General features: G+C 36.2%; 1 protein-coding gene and 1 long non-coding RNA gene across 4 annotated transcripts in view; one reads left to right on the forward strand and one right to left on the reverse strand.

The window, feature by feature from the left end:
* The window catches only part of LOC133636157 (sodium channel subunit beta-1-like), a 28,044-nt gene extending 13,248 nt beyond the window's left edge, over positions 1-14,796 (forward strand). For 2 of the 3 annotated variants that reach the window (XM_062029887.1, XM_062029889.1), the window contains exons 2-6: positions 5,312-5,478; positions 9,409-9,646; positions 10,071-10,212; positions 12,584-12,646; positions 13,297-14,796. In XM_062029887.1, the coding sequence (XP_061885871.1) occupies positions 5,312-5,478; positions 9,409-9,646; positions 10,071-10,212; positions 12,584-12,638 (602 nt within the window). In that variant the 3' untranslated portion in view covers positions 12,639-12,646; positions 13,297-14,796. Of the gene's footprint in view, positions 1-5,311; positions 5,479-9,408; positions 9,647-10,070; positions 10,213-12,583; positions 12,647-13,249 lie in introns of all 3 variants that reach the window. The other variant, XM_062029888.1, reaches the window with a different exon arrangement.
* Positions 4,503-18,471, reverse strand: LOC133636158 (uncharacterized). Its single transcript, XR_009822180.1, has 3 exons — positions 18,255-18,471; positions 13,291-13,402; positions 4,503-5,396 (listed from the first exon to the last, which is right to left on the reverse strand). It is a non-coding gene; the product is annotated as an uncharacterized LOC133636158 (long non-coding RNA).
* Positions 18,472-18,947: the final 476 nt, after the last annotated feature.

Consider the following 18,947-nt stretch of genomic DNA (forward strand, 5'->3'; position numbering starts at 1 on the left):
TTTGATTTGACTTTAAGTTGAATTGGAGTGGTATTTTGTGTGTGACAACTAGTGGTCACAATAATTCATGATGTAAAGCTCAATAAGTTGAACGATGCGGACACATTTGTTGGCGATGCCTTCTAATACGCACATGATATCACATACACACAGGTCAAAATGTGGCAGGACTGCTTGTATCACACATGATATCGCACACAGGTCAACAGGTCGCAGGACTGCTCGTATCGCACGTGGTATAACACACACATCAACACACTGCAGGATGGCTTGTATCGCACATGATATCACACACAAGTCAACACGCTGCAGAACTATTCATATTGCACATGATATCACACACAAGTCAACACGCTGCAGGACTGCTTGCATCGCACATCATATGACACACTAGTAAACATGCTGCAGGACTGCTTGTATCGCAAATGATATCACACACAAGTAAACATGCTGCAGGACTAGTTGTATCGCACACAATAGCACACACAAGTAAACATACTGCAGGACCGCTCGTATCCCATATGATATCCCTCACACGTCCACATGCTGAGAGACTGCTTGTATCACACATGATATCACACACAAGTCAACAGGTTGCAGGACTGCTCATATCGCACATGATATCACACACAAGTAAACACACTGCAGAACTACTCATATCGCACATGATATCACACACACAAGTAAACACGCTGCAGAACTACTCATGTCGCACATGATATCACACACAAGTCAACACGCTGCATGACTGCTTGTATCGCACATGATATAACACACAAACACACTGCAGGACTGTTTGTATCGCACATGATATCACACACAAGTAAACATGCTGCAAGACTGCTTGTATCGCACATGATATCACACATAAGAAACACGCTGCAGGACTGCATGTATTGCACATGATATCCCACACACATCAACACGCTGCAGGACTGTTTGTATCGCACATGATATCACACACAAGTAAACATGCTGCAATAATTCTTGTACCGCACATGTTATCACACATAAGAAACACGCTGCAGGACTGCATGCATTGCACATTATATCCCTCACACGTCAACATGCTGCAGGATAGCTTGTATCGCACATGATATCACACACAAGTAAACATGCTGCAGGACTGCTTGTATCACACACAAGTAAACATGCTGCAAGACTGATTGTATCGTACATGATATCGCACACAAGTAAACACGATGCATGATTGCGTGTATTGCACATAGTATTACACACAAACACACTGCAGGACTGTTTGTATCGCACATGATATCCCACACAAGTAAACATGCTGCAAGACTGCTTGCATCGCAAATTATATCACACATAAGAAACACGCTGCAGGACTGCATGTATTGCACATGATATCCCACACACATCAACACGCTGCAGGTCTGCTTGTATCGCACATTATATCACACACACAAGTAAACATGCTGCAGGACTGCTTGTATCGCACATTATATCACACACACAAGTAAACATGCTGCAGGACTGCTTGTATCGCACATCATATCCCACTTACATCAACATGCTGCAGGATAGCTTGTATCGCACATGATATCACACACAAGTAAACATGCTGCAGGACTGCTTGTATCACACACAAGTAAACATGCTGCAAGACTGAGTGTATCGCACACGATATCGCACACAAGTAAACACGCTGCATGATTGCGTGTATTGCACATGGTATTACACACAAACACACTGCAGGACTGTTTGTATCGCACGTGATATCACACACAAGTAAACATGCTGCAATACTGCTTGTTTCTCAAATGATATCAAACATAAGAAACACGCTGCAGGACTGCATGTATTGCACATGATATCCTACACACATCAACACGCTGCAGGACTGTTTTTATCGCACATGATATCACATACAATTAAACACGCTGCAGGTCTGCTTGTATCGCACATTATATCACACACACAATTAATCACGCTGCAGGACTGCTTGTATCGCACATCATATCCCACTTACATCAACATGCTGTAGGATAGCTTGTATCGCACATGATATCACACACAAGTAAACATGCTGCAGGACTGCTTGTATCACACACAAGTAAACATGCTGCAAGACTGATTGTATCGCACATGATATCGCACACAAGTAAACACGCTGCATGATTGCTTGTATTGCACATGATATTACACACAAACACACTGCAGGACTGTTTGTATCGCAAATGATATCACACACAAATAAACATGCTGCAAGACTGCTTGTATCGCAAATTATATCACACATAAGAAACACACTCCAGGACTGCATGTATTGCACATGATATCCCACACACATCAACACGCTGCAGGACTGTTTGTATCGCACATGATATCACACACAAGTAAACATGCTGCAATAATTCTTGTATTGCACATGTTATCACACATAAGAAACACGCTGCAGGACTGCATGTATTGCACATGATATCCCACACACATCAACATGCTGCAGGATAGCTTGTATCACACACAAGTAAACATGCTGCAAGACTGATTGCATCGCACATGATATCGCACACAAGTAAACGTGCCGCATGATTGCGTGTATTGCACATGATATTACACACAAACACACTGCAGGACTGTTTGTTTCGCACATGATATCACACACAAGTAAACATGCTGCAAGACTGTTTGTATCGCACATGATATCACACATAAAAAAACACGCTGCAGGACTGCATGCATTGCACATGATATTCCACACGCATCAACACGCTGCAGGGCTGATTTTATCGCACATGGTATCACACACAATTAAACACGCTGCAGGTCTGCTTGTATCGCACATTATATCACACACACAAGTAAACACGCTGCGAGACTGCTTGTATCGCACATGACATCACACATAAAAAAACACGCTGCAGGATTGCATGCATTGCACATGATATCACACACAAGTAAACATGCTGCAAGACTGCTTGTATCGCACATGATATCACACATAAAAACACGCTGCAGGATTGCATGCATTGCACATGATATCCCACACGCATCAACACGCTGCAGGGCTGATTTTATCGCACATGATATCACACACAATTCAAACACGCTACAGGTCTGCTTGTATCGCACATTATATCACACACAAGTAAACACGCTGCAAGACTGCTTGTATCGCACATGATATCACACATAAAAAACCACGCTGCAGGATTGCATGCATTGCACATGATATCCCACACGCATCAACACGCTGCAGGGCTGATTTTATCGCACATGATATCACACACAATTAAACACGCTGCAGGTCTGCTTGTATCGCACATTATATCACACACAAGTAAACACGCTGCAGGACTGCTTGTATCGCACATGATATCCCACACACATCAGCATGCTGCAGTATAGCTTGTATCGCAAATGATATCACAAACAAGTAAACATGCTGCAGGTTTGCTTGTATCACACACAAGTAAACATGCTGAAAGACTGATTGTATCGCACATGATATCGCACACAAGTAAACACGCTGCATGATTGCGTGTATTGCACATGATATTACACACAAACACACTGCAGGACTGTTTGTATCGCACATGATATCACACACAAGTAAACATGCTACAATAATTCTTGTATTGCACATGTTATCACACATAAGAAACACGCTGCAGGACCGCATGTATTGCACATGATATCCCACACACGTCAACACGCTGCAGGACTGTTTGTATCGTACATGATATCACACACAAGTAAGCATGCTGCAATAATTCTTGTATCGGACATGTTAATCACACATAAGAAACACGCTGCAGGACTGCATGTATTGCACATGATATCCCACACACATCAACACGCAGCAGGACTGTTTGTATAGCACATGATATCACACACAAGTAAACATGCTACAATAATTATTGTATCGCACATGTTATCACACATAAGAAACACGCTGCAGGACTGCATGTATTGCACATGATATCCCACACACATCAACATGCTGCAGGATAGCTTGTATCACACACAAGTAAACATGCTGCAGGACTGCTTGTATCACACACAGGTAAGCATGCTGCAAGACTGATTGTATCGCACATGATATCGCACACAAATAAACACGTTGCATGATTGCGTGTATTGCACATGGTATTACACACAAACACACTGCAGGACTGTTTGTATCGCACATGATATCACACACAAGTAAACATGCTGCAATAAATATTGTATCGCACATGTTATCACACATAAGAAACACGCTGCAGGACCGCATGTATTGCACATGATATCACACACAAGTAAACATGCTGCAATAATTATTGTATCGCACATGTTATCACACATAAGAAACACGATGCAGGACTGCATGTATTGCACATGATATCCCACACACATCAACACGCTGCAGGACTGTTTGTATCGTACATGATATCACACACAAGTAAACATGCTGCAATAATTATTGTATCGCACATGTTATCACACATAAGAAACACGCTGCAGGACCGCATGTATTGCACATGATATACCACACACATCAACACGCTGCAGGACTGTTTGTATCGCACATGGTATCACACACAAGTAAACATGCTGTAATAATTCTTGTATCGCACATGTTATCACACATAAGAAACACGCTGCAGGACTGCATGTATTGCACATGATATCCCACACACATCAACACGCTGCAGGACTGTTTGTATCGCACACGATACCACACACATTTAAACACGGTGCAGGACTGCGTGTATCGCAGATGATATCACACACAACACTCTGCAGGACTGCGTGTTTCGCAGATGATATCACACATGCAAGCACACATAATCGAATACTGTTTTTTGATGGCATTTGAGCGATATCTGATATCAATAAATGATCGGGACGCCCCTGATTATGATATATTAAATGTTTTTCTTTAAATACATACACAGAGTATATAATACGTTGGTGTTATTATTTGTATATGATGACATGTCCAAACGAAGTAAAAAGAGAAATGAAGAAACAAAAAAAATGGAAACATCGGCACGAGGACTTAGTTTTCCCCGAGTGTGATCTTCCAAGCTGCTATGACTACATGAGCGTTTATTGACCTTCAACACCTGCCTAGCCGGCTCTGATCCTCCAGGACGCTCAGAAGGAGACGCAGTTGAGTTTGAAGAAGTGAACTGGTGACAAGAAGCACGCAAAAAAAACCAGTACACTTGGTAGTATGTGAGTACACCTTGTAGTATTTGAGTCTGCCTGCAATGACCTAGGGGTCATAACACAAGCTCAAGGTCACGTGTGCAAGGCGTGCGTCCATCTCACAGCGTGTCCGTCTGGTCGTCTCGCTCAGTGATGGTGTGCGGCGGCGCCTGCGTGGAGGTGGACTCGGACACGGAGGCGGTGGCCAATCAGGGCTTCAAGCTGGGCTGCATCTCCTGCAAGAAGAGGGGGGAAGTGAAGGCCACGGCTTCTGTCAGTTGGTTCTTCCAGGCCTGGGACGACAACGTCTCCTCTGAGGTGAGGCACGGTCACACGTCACATGATCACATGACCTCATCTTCCACTGCAAACTCAAGCCAGCACTGACGCCATCTTTGTTTTTAGCGAAGGCTTTTTGACGCAAATTAGAGGTCACACGTCTACTTTCACATTTCATGCACTTAAATGCAGCAGGAAGCACTTAGACTGCTTCCTGTGTGTGTGTGTGTGTGTGTGTGTGTGTGTGTGTGTGTGTGTGTGTGTGTGTGTGTGTGTGTGTGACATGTTTCATCATGCATTCATCACTTCGATGTTTGTTTTTAAAACACAGATGAAGTTAGAATAGACCGGGGGTCGGCAACCCGCGGCTCTAGAGCCGCATGCGGCTCTTTAGCGCCGCCCTAGTGGCTCTCTGGAGATTTTTCAAAAATGTATGAAGAATGGAAAAAGATGAGGGGAAAAAATGTATTTTTTTGTTTTAGTATGGTTTCTGTAGGAGGACAAACATGACACAAACCTCCCTAATTGTTATAAATCACACGGTTTATATTAAATATGCTTCACTCATTCGAGTATTTGGCGAGCGCCGTTTTTTCCTACTTATTTTGGCGGTCCTTGAACTCACCGTATAGTTTGTTTACATGTATAAATTTCTCCGACTTTCTAGGACGTGTTTTATGCCACTTTTTCTGTCTCATTTTGTCCACCACACTTTTAACGTCGTGCGTGAGTGCACAAAGGTGAGTTTTGTTGATGTTATTGACTTGTGTGGAGTGCTAATCAGACATATTTAGTCACTGCATGACTGCAAGCTAATCAATGCTAACATGCTATTTAGGCTAGCGATATGTACATCATTATGCCTCATTTGTAGCTATATTTGAGCTCATTTAGTTTCATTTAAGTCCTCTTAATTAAATTTATATCTCATGACACATGTAATATGGCTTTTAATTTTTTGCGGCTCCAGACAGATTTTTTTTTGTATTTTTGGTCCAATATGGCTCTTTCAACATTTTGGGTTGCCGACCCCTGGAATAGACGAATCAATGGATGCATGAATTGATGAATGAATGAACGAACGAATGAACGAACGAATGAATGAATGAACGAACGAATGAATGAATGTGAATAGGGTTAGAATAGCTAAATGGATGAATGGATGAATGAGTAGTTCAATGAATGAATAGATGAATGGTGAATAAGGCTAAAATAGACAAACGGATGAACGAATGAATGATGGATAAATTAATGAATAGATGAATGAGTGCAGTTAGAACAGATGAATGGGTGAAGTACTGAATAGATAATCAATGGATGAATGAATAGCTAGTTGAATGTGGTTAGAATAGATGGATGCATAGATAATGATTGGATGAATAAGATTAGAATAGATGGATGCATAAATGAATGAACAAATAAATGAGATTAGACTAGATCAGGGGTCACCAACGCGGTGCCCGCGGGCACCAGGTAGCCCGTAAGGACCAGATGAGTAGCCCGCTGGCCTGTTCCAAAAATAGCTCAAATAGCAGCACTTACCAGTGAGCTGCCTCTATTTTTTAAATGTTATTTATTTACTAGCAAGCTGGTCTCGCTTTGCCCGACATTTTTAATTCTAAGAGAGACAAAACTCAAATAGAATTTGAAAATCCAAGAAAATATTTTAAAGACTTGGTCTTCACTTGTTTAAATAAATTCATTAATTTTTTTACTTTGCTTCTTATAACTTTCAGAAAGACAATTTTAGAGAAAAAATACAACCTTAAAAATGATTTTAGGATTTTTAAACACATATACCTTTTTACCTTTTAAATTCCTTCCTATTCTTTTCTGACAATTTAAATCAATGTTCAAGTAAATTTATTTTTTTTATTGTAAAGAATAATAAATACATTTTAATTTAATTCTTCATTTTAGCTTCTGTTTTTTCGACGAAGAATATTTGTGAAATATTTCTTCAAACTTATTATGATTAAAATTCAAAAAAAATATTCTGGCAAATCTAGAAAATCTGTAGAATCAAATTTAAATCTTATTTCAAAGTGTTTTGAATTTCTTTTAAAATTGTTGTTCTGGAAAATCTAGAAGAAATAATGATTCGTCTTTGTTAGAAATATAGCTTGGTCCAATTTGTTATATATTCTAACAAAGTGCAGATTGGATCTTAACCTATTTAAAACATGTCATCAAAATTCTAAAATTAATCTTAATCAGGAAAAATTACTAATGATGTTCCATAAATTATTTTTTTTATTTTTTCAAAAAGATTCGAATGAGCTAGTTTTTCTCTTCTTTTTTTCGGTTGAATTTTGAATTTTAAAGAGTCGAAATTGAAGATAAACTATGTTTCAAAATGTATTGTTATTTTTTTCGTGTTTTCTCCTCTTTTAAACCGTTCAATTAAGTGTAAATATCATTAATTATTAATAATAACAGAGTTAAAGGTGAATTGAGCAAATTGGCTATTTCTGGCAATTTATTTAAGTGTGTATCAAACTGGTAGCCCTTCGCATTAATCAGTACCCAAGAAGTAGCTCTTGGTTTCAAAAAGGTTGGTGACCCCTGGACTAGATGAATGAATTGGTGGATGAATAGAGGAAGGAAGTTAAAATAGACAGATGACTACATGGATAAATGATAAATGAATGGATGAATGAGTTTAGAATAGATAGTGAATAAATGGACGAATAAATAGATTAATGAATAGATACATGTGGTTAGAATAGATGAATGGATGAAGGACTGAATGCATAATAGATGGATGGATGAATAGATGAAGGAGGTTAAAATAGATGAATGGATGAAGGACTGAATGAATAATAGATGGATGGATGAATAGATGAAGGAGGTTAAAATAGATGAATGGATGAAGGACTGAATGAATAATAGATGGATGGATGAATAGATGAAGGAGGTTAAAATAGATTAATAAATATATAATGAATGGATGAATGATATTAAAATGAATGGATGAATAAATTACAATATATGAATATATGAATGAATAGATGAAGATTAAAATAACTACATGGATGAATGATAAATGAATGGATAAATGAGTTTAGAATAGATGGATGAATGGATGAATGAGTTTAGAATAGATGGATAAATAGATGTATGAATGAAAAGATGAATGAATATATGAATGAGGTTGGAATACGTAAAACAACAGATGAAATGATTGCTCAATGAGATTAAAAAAGATGAATGAGTGAATGGTTGGATAATTAAAACATTGAGATTAGAATAAAGAATAAATGAATGAATGAATGAATGGATGGTTAGAATAGATAAATGAATGCATGGATAGATGAATGAATGATTAAACAAATGGATGGATGGATGAATGAGGTTAGAATAGATGACTGGATGAAGGACTGAATAAATAAAGTTAGTACAGATGGAGGAATGAATAGATGCATGAGGTTACAATAGATGAATAGGGTTAGAATAGATAAATACAGTAAATAGCTGAATGAATGGATGAATGAGATTAGAATAGACGAAAGGGCTTTGAATAGATAAATAGATGAATGAATGGATTAATCAGATTACAATGAATGACTGAATAGATACTGTAGATGAATAGACAAATGAGATTAGACTAGGCGGATGCATGGATGCATAATAAATGAATGGATGAATTGGGTTTGGAAAAAATAGACGAATGCCTGGATGAATAGGGCGAGAATACATAAATACATAGATGAAATAATTGATAAATGAGATTAGTGCAAATGAATGAATGAATGAATGAATGAATGAATGAAGAAATTAATGATTTGATGAGATTAGAATAAATGAATGAATGGTTAAGGTAATGATTGCAAGGTACTATAGATATATAAATAGTGCATATAGATACAGTATGTATAGTATATGTGTATATATGTATATAAATACTGTACATTAATGTATATAAATATAACATGTATGGCTTTTGTCCCATAATGCTTGGCTGTGCAGCTGTACACCTACGCAGAGAGGGAAGGCAAGGTGATGGATCCACGTTTCTATGGCCGCCTGCACTGGAATGGCAGTAAAAATACGGAGGACTTGCAGGACGGCTCCATCTACATCCTGAACGTCACCTTCAACGACACAGGAACCTACCAGTGCAAGTTTAGGCGCATGCTCATCTACTCCAACAGTATATATGAGACCAACCCAAATAAGACCGTCATCATGAAGGTGGTGCCCCGAGGTGCGTCCATCTTGGCCTTCAATACATCAAACACTCTTTAATCGCTATTCTTTCTCGCACACCTCCACCAAATGTGATGCACCTCCATTTGTGCGAAGTAACATGCAAACACTTTCTCGTGCTAACACTTCGCACATGTTAACACTTTCACATACTAATATTTTTACATGCTAACACTTTCACATATTTACACTTTCACGTATACATGCAAATAATGTATATATATATATATATATATATATATATATATATATATATATATATATATATATATATATATGTGTGTGTGTGTGTGTATATAGGTGGTAGTATTATGCTCTGGGCCTGTTTTGCTGCCAATGTAACTGGTGCTTTAAATGGGACAATGAAAAAGGATGTGTTGAAATGTGTTAAAATGTTTTAAAAGTTTTGTCCTTGCATGCAGTGACCAGAGGGATGGCGTCCATTATGTCTGAGGTGATGATGTACGTGTCCATCATCGGCCTGCAGCTCTGGTTGTTGGTGGAGATGATTTATTGCTACAGGAAGATTTCAGCGGCAGGCGAGGAAGCTTTGAGAGAGAGCGCGTAAGTCAACATAACACTTTCACACACCACACTTTCACACATCACACTTTCACACATCACACTTTCACACACCACACTTTCACACACCACACTTTCACACATCACACTTTCACACACACTTTCACACATAACACTTTCACACATCACACTTTCACACATAACACTTTCACACACAACATGTTCACACATCACACTTTCACACATCACACTTTCACACACCACACTTTCACACATCACACTTTCACACATCACACTTTCACACACCACACTTTCACACATAACACTTTCACACACCACACTTTCACACATCACACTTTCACACATCACACTTTCACACATCACACACAACACGTTCACACATAACACCTTCACACATAACACTTTCACACACCACACTTTCACACATAACACTTTCACACACAACACATTCACACATAACACTTTCACACATAACACTTTCACACATCACACTTTCACACACCACACTTTCACACATGGCACTTTCACACATAACACTTTCACACATGGCACTTTCACACATGGCACTTTCACACATAACACTTTCACACATGGCACTTTCACACATGGCACTTTCACACATAACACTTTCACACATAACACTTTCACACATAACACTTTCACACATGGCATTTTCACACATAACACTTTCACACTTTCACACATGGCACTTTCACACATAACACTTTCACACATGGCACTTTCACACATAACACTTTCACACTTTCACTCATGGTACTTTCACACATAACACTTTCACACATGGCACTTTCACACATAACACTTTCACACATAACACTTTCACACTTTCACACATGGCACTTTCACACATAACACTTTCACACTTTCACACATGGCACTTTCACACATAACACTTTCACACATGGCACTTTCACACATAACACTTTCACACTTTCACTCATGGTACTTTCACACATAACACTTTCACACATGGCACTTTCACACATAACACTTTCACACATAACACTTTCACACTTTCACACATGGCACTTTCACACATAACACTTTCACACTTTCACACATGGCACTTTCACACATAACACTTTCACACATAACACTTTCACACTTTCACACATAACACTTTCACACTTTCACACATGGCACTTTCACACATAACACTTTCACACATAACGCTTTCACACATAACACTTTCACACTTTCACACATGGCACTTTCACACATAACACTTTCACACATAACGCTTTCACACATAACACTTTCACACTTTCACACATGGCACTTTCACACATAACACTTTCACACTTTCACACACGGCACTTCTGGAAACTTCCACAAGCTTGCTGGGCGCCACAAATGTTGTCTTTGCTGCCCCCTACTGGAACAATCTGCTGGAAACACACAAAATACATTCTTCATTTTCCCTCATTCACTGAGCCGTTTCTTCCTCTTCCTCTTATTTTTAATCTACTTCCTCTTCTTCCTCTTCTATTTCTTCATTCACTTCCTATTCTTCTTCCTCTACCTCATCCGTATTCTCTTCCTCTGCTTCCTCTTTCTTCTCATCCTCCTCTACTTCTTCTTCTTTCTCTACTTCCTCTTCCTTCTTTTTTCCTCTATGTATTCTTCTTGTTCTTCTTATTCTTCCTCTACTTCCCTTTTCTTCTCATCTTCTTCTTTTTCCTCTCTTTTCTTATTCCTCTACTTATTCTTCCTTCCCGACTTCCTCTTCCTTATCTTATCTTCTTATTCCTTCTCTACTTCCTCTTGATTCTCATCTTCATCTATTTATTCTTCTTTTTCTACTTCCTCTTCCTTCTCTTCTTCCTCTACTTTCTCTACTTCTTCTTCTTGTTCTTCCTCTACTTCCTATTTTTTCTCATCTTCCTCTACTTCCTTTTTCCTCTCATCTTCTTCTGCTTCCTCTTTCTTTTAATTCTTCTTCCTATGCTTCCTATTCCTTCTTGTCTTCCTCTACTTCTTTTTTTTCTCGTATACTTCATCTTTCTTTTCTTCTTCCTCTTTGTTCTCGTGTTCCTCTTACTTTTCTTCTTCCTCTACTTCCTCTTCCGTCTCGTCTTCCTCTACTTATTATTCTTTCTCTTATTCCTCTCCTTTCTCTGCTTCCTCTTCTTGTTCTTCCTCTACTTCTTCTTCCTTCCCTTCTTCCTCTACTTCCTTTTTCTTCTCATCTTCCTCTTCCTTTTCCTCTTCGTGCTCTTCTACCTCTTCCTTCTCTTCATTTACTTTCTCTTCTTTCTCTACTTCTCCATTGTATTCCCCTTCCTCTTCTTTCTTTTATTTCTCTTCATCCTCCTCCTCCTCTTTCTCTACTTCTTCTTCTTCATCTCTGTCTTCTTGCTCTTGCTCTCAGAGCGGAGTATTTAGCGGTAGAATCAGAAAGTAAAGAGGTGGAAGTAGCAGAGTGAGAGTCCAGGTAAGCCACATCTTCTCTTCATGTCACATTTTCTCATCATTGTTCCTATTAATATTGCCCTTATTATTCAGGTTTTTGCTATTATTATAATTGTAATTATTTTTCAAATTATAATTGTTATTATTCAAATTAATGACATTATGCTTATTACATAATTATTCTTACTATTATATACATTATTGCTGATATAATTATTTACAAAATTCTCCCTATTAATATTGACATTATTCACAAGTAAAAAGTGTGGTTTATAAATACACTTCCTTTAAACACCCTTTAGGTGTAAAATCACAGGAAGTCACCACAATAAAAGTTGTCGTTGTCATGAATATTCTGACAATGATTATTTCAATGAGTACTGCTTGTAAACACGTGCAACATCATGTAAAAGTTTCTCTAATGAGCAAGTGGTCCTGTTAAATAGAAGATCTTTGACTGGCCTTTTTGCCGTAGGTCCATAATTTTTTTTTTTCTAATTTAAAATTTATTTTTTTTAAATCACAGATGATATTTTGTTGAAAGAAAATAAAAAATAAATAAAAAATGTTAGATATAATTAATAACATTTTTGTTTTGGTTTATTTCATGAATCCTCCATTGAAGATCAGAAACTTGGACTCAATTATTCCCAACTTATTTGTCACCTGCAGCCTGGGCAAGAACTGGCGAAGAGACGGATTCTCACTCGCATCTTCATCCTCCTCTTCATCCTCTTCATCGCCTCCGTCGTCATGACAACAAGGGTCACTGGACTTCCTGCGGCAACAAAAAGGGGATTTGTGTTGTGCGTGCACGTAGTGTGTGTGTGTGTGTGTGTGTGTGTGTGAGCACGTTTTTGCATTTGCATGCTCACCACAACCAACAAAACAATTATAGCATATATAATATACACATACATATATATATACATACATACATATTTACCACACACACACTTTATTGTATTCCTTACCTTCTCAAGACCTCCCAAAAATGCCTACCTCTTTAGGACCACCCTTTTATATATGTATATATAAAGATGTGTGTTTACAACATTAATAATATATACATACTATACAAATATAAAAAAGCTTGTTGTGAAAAATGAGTTGGAATTTCACAAGAAAAAGGTCACAATTTCACAAGAAAAACTCAGAATTTTGTCAGTATTATAATAAAAGTCGTCATTGTCCACAACCCAAGTCCAAATTTTACAAGAAAAACTGAACATTTGTGCAATGTTATGATAAAAGTTGGAATTTGACTCAATGACAGTCGCAATTTTACAAGAAAAGTTTACAATTTTGCCAATTTTATGAAAAGAGTCATAATTTTACTCGACAAAAGTCACAATTTTAGAAGAAAACTTAAAAATTTTGGCAATATTATAATAATAATCTGAATTTTTCTCGGCAAAATTTTGACAAAAGTCCAAAAATTTCACTATTTTACAAGAACAACAAAAAATGTTGGCAACATTGTGATAAGTCAGAATTTTATATGACAAATGTCACCATTTTGTATTAAAAAGTAATAATTTTACATAAAAAGTATAATTTCACGAGAAAATATCGCAATATTACAAAAACAGAAAGAATAAGAGAAATTGTTCCCAATTTTATAAGAAAAAAGTCCACACTGTGAGAAAAAGACTGACTTTAGTTAATTTTATATTTTTTTTGTATTTTTTTGTTTGTAATTGTTTTTTAATCTTCATTATTTACTTCAAGTTATTACAGTATGTCTCTATATACATATATATTTTCTTATTTTTAATTAATTTTTGCCAAAGGGGGCGCATTTCAATTTCTTACACACACTTGTTATTACATGTGTTGACCAGAGGGGGAGCACTTTTAAAACCAACAAACGGTCAATTTGAAAAATCTCTCCTTTTTGGGACCACCCTAATTTTGATAGATTTCACCACCAGGGGTGCTAATGAGACATTCTCTATTAGATGCAATGGTTTTCCGTAATGGGACCATGATTTATGTCCTAACTTGTTCACCGCGCCTCAAATGGAAGCTACTTCTCCTTGTTGATGTCTCAAGAAGGGTAGCAATACAAGAACACACACACACACACACACACACACACACACACACACACACACACACACACACACACACACACACACACACACACACACACACACACACACACACACACACACACACACACACACACACACACACGTATTTGTAGAAACCTAAGGGCTGAGACAAAGAGCTGTTGAGCAAATAAAAACATAAAAAACCACACACGGAAGAAGTTTGCAGAAGAAGGAAGTTAAAGGAAAAACCCAAAAAGTTTTGAAGCGAGCTGACAATTTTTTATAGGAACTCAAAAATGACCACAAGTGGCCACTAGAGGGCGTCCAAGCACTGCCGCCACAAGTTGACGTTGCCAGGTATCGGATGATGATTTATTAGTGTTATTATTACGTCTTCTGTACCGTTTGTCACATTCACGTTTGTCAACTTGCAAAAATAAAAAACTTTTGAAAATATGTTGATAGTTCAAAATCACGACTAAAGAACCCAACTAAAGTCACTGCCAGGTTTAAACATGAACAATGTGTGTGTTCATTTTCACATAAACAATGTGTGTTCATTTTCACATAAACATGAACAATGTGTGTGTTAATTTTCACATAAACATAAACAATGTGTGTGTTAATTTTCACATAAACATAAACAATGTGTGTGTTAATTTTCACATAGACAATGTGTGTGTTAATTTTCACATAAACAATGTGTGTGTTAATTTTCACACAAACAATGTGTGTGTTAATTTTCACACAAACAATGTGTGTGTTAATTTTCACACAAACAATGTGTGTGTTAATTTTCACATAAACATGAACAATGTATGTGTTAATTTTCACATAAACATAAACAATGTGTGTGTTAATTTTCACATAAACAATGTGTGTGTTAATTTTCACATAAACAATGTGTGTGTTAATTTTCACATAAACATGAACAATGTGTGTGTTAATTTTCTCATAAACATAAACAATGTGTGTGTTAATTTTCACATGAACAATGTGTGTGTTAATTTTTACATAAACAATGTGTGTGTTAATTTTCACATAAACAATGTGTGTGTTAATTTTCACATAAACAATGTGTGTGTTAATTTTCACACAAACAATGTGTGTGTTAATTTTCACATAAACATGAACAATGTATGTGTTAATTTTCACATAAACACACAATGTGTGTGTTAATTTTCACATAAAAAATGTGTGTGTTAATTTTCACATAAACAATGTGTGTGTTAATTTTCACATAAACGCAAACAATGTGTGTGTTAATTTTCACATGAACAATGTGTGTGTTAATTTTCACATAAACAATGTGTGTGTTAATTTTCACATGAACAATGTGTGTGTTAATTTTCACATAGACAATGTGTGTTAATTTTCACATGAATAATGTGTGTGTTAATTTTCACATGAACAAATTGTGTGTTAATTTTCACATTAACAAATTGTGTGTTAATTTTCACATGAATAATTTTGTGTGCTAATTTTCAAATAAACAATGAGTGTTAATTTTCACATAAACAATGTGTGTGTTAATTTTCACATAAACATAAACAATGTGTGTTAATTTTCACATAAACATGAACAATGTGTGTTAATTTTCACACAAACAATGTGTGTGTTAATTTTCACATAAACATGAACAATGTGTGTGTTAATTTTCACATAAACATAAACAATGTGTGTTAATTTTCACATACACATGAACAATGTGTGTTAATTTTCACATAAACATGAACAATGTGTGTGTTAATTTTCACATAAACATGAACAATGTGTGTGTTAATTTTCACATAAACATGAACAATGTGTGTGTTAATTTTCACATAAACAATGTGTGTGTTAATTTTCACATAAACAATGTGTGGGTTAATTTTCACATAAACAATGTGTGTGTTAATTTTCACATAAACAATGTGTGTGTTAATTTTCACATAGACAATGTGTGTTAATTTTCACATAGACAATGTGTGTTAATTTTCACATAAACAATGTGTGTGTTAATTTTCACATAAATAATGTGTGTGTTAATTTTCACATAAACAATGTGTGTGTTAATTTTCACATAAACAATGTGTGTGTTAATTTTCACATAAACAATGTGTGTGTTAATTTTCACATAAACAATGTGTGTGTTAATTTTCACATAGACAATGTGTGTTAATTTTCACATGGACAATGTGTGTTAATTTTCACATAAACAATGTGTGTATTAATTTTCACATAAATAATGTGTGTGTTAATTTTCACATAAACAATGTGTGTGTTAATTTTCACATAGACAGTGTGTGTTAATTTTCACATAGACAATGCGTGTTAATTTTCACACAGACAATGTGTGTGTTAATTTTCACATAGACAATGTGTGTGTTAATTTTCACATAGACAATGTGTGTTAATTTTCACATAGACAATGTGTGTTAATTTTCACATAGACAATGTGTGTGTTAATTTTCACAAAGACAATGTGTGTGTTAATTTTCACAAAGACAATGTGTGTTAATTTTCGCATAAACAATGTGTGTGTTAATTTTCACATGAACAATGTGTGTGTTAATTTTCACATGAACAATGTGTGTGTTAATTTTCACATAGACAATGTGTGTGTTAATTTTCACTTAGACAATGTGTGTGTTAATTTTCACATAAGCAATGTGTGTGTTAATTTTCACATAGACAATGTGTGTTAATTTTCACATGAACAATGTGTGTGTTAATTTTCACATAAACAATGTGTGTGTTAATTTTCACATAGACAATGTGTGTTAATTTTCACATAGACAATGTGTGTTAATTTTCACATAAACAATGTGTGTGTTAATTTTCACATAAATAATGTGTGTGTTAATTTTCACATAAACAATGTGTGTGTTCATTTTCACATAGACAGTGTGTGTTAATTTTCACATAGACAATGTGTGTTAATTTTCACACAGACAATGTGTGTGTTAATTTTCACATAGACAATGTGTGTTAATTTTCACATAGACAATGTGTGTTAATTTTCACATAGACAATGTGTGTGTTAATTTTCACAAAGACAATGTGTGTGTTAATTTTCGCATAAACAATGTGTGTGTTAATTTTCACATGAACAATGTGTGTGTTAATTTTCACATGAACAATGTGTGTGTTAATTTTCACATAGACAATGTGTGTGTTAATTTTCACATAGACAATGTGTGTGTTAATTTTCACATAGACAATGTGTGTGTTAATTTTCACATAAGCAATGTGTGTGTTAATTTTCACATAGACAATGTGTGTTAATTTTCACATAAACGTTGTGTGTGTTAATTTTCACATGAACAATGTGTGTGTTAATTTTCAAATAAACATGAACAATGTGTGTTATTTTTCCACAAACAATATGTGTGTTGACATTTGAATAAAGTTGCCATGGTAACATCAAACCATGTGGTCTACAATTTAGTGATGGTGTCACCAGCTCAGTCGCTGGCAGGACCCCGGATGCACAGACGGTAGGCAAGGATGAACAAAAAGTGCAGTTCTTTCATCATTAGAATAGTCCCAGGGCACAGGTGCACAATAAACGTGAACGGGGTCAGGACTCACCGGGAATGCTTTTAGTCCACAGAAGGAAAACTCCCAACCTCTGGAGAGGACATGAAAAGACGGAGGTTTGGAGGGATAAGTTGACAATGGATCTGCAGATACGCGGCGGCTGGCTCGGCGACTTGGAGGCACACAGGAAGTAACACACCAGCAAGGAAACACTTCCTGTGCCCTGCTTAAATAGTCCAGTGCCAAATTAAGATCAGGTGTGTCCAATTTGGCCGCCCTGAGGAGGAAAACCAACAAGACAACATCATAGGGAAGGCAGGCGAACAAAGAACATAACAAGTCAGCATATTACATTATAGATGTGTGTGTGTATAATTACATTACATATTACATTATAGATGTGTGTGTGTGTAATTACATTACATATTACATTATAGATGTGTGTGTGTATAATTACATTACATATTACATTATAGATGTGTGTGTGTATAATTACATTACATATTACATTATAGATGTGTGTGTGTGTATAATTACATTACATATTACATTATAGATGTGTGTGTGTGTATAATTACATTACATATTACATTATAGATGTGTGTGTGTATAATTACATTACATATTACATTATAAATGTGTGTGTATAATTACATTACATATTACATTATAGATGTGTGTGTGTAATTACATTACATATTACATTATAAATGTGTGTGTGTATAATTACATTACATATTACAT

Source organism: Entelurus aequoreus, linkage group LG20 (assembly GCF_033978785.1).
Source record: "Entelurus aequoreus isolate RoL-2023_Sb linkage group LG20, RoL_Eaeq_v1.1, whole genome shotgun sequence".
NCBI classification, from domain to species: domain Eukaryota; kingdom Metazoa; phylum Chordata; class Actinopteri; order Syngnathiformes; family Syngnathidae; genus Entelurus; species Entelurus aequoreus.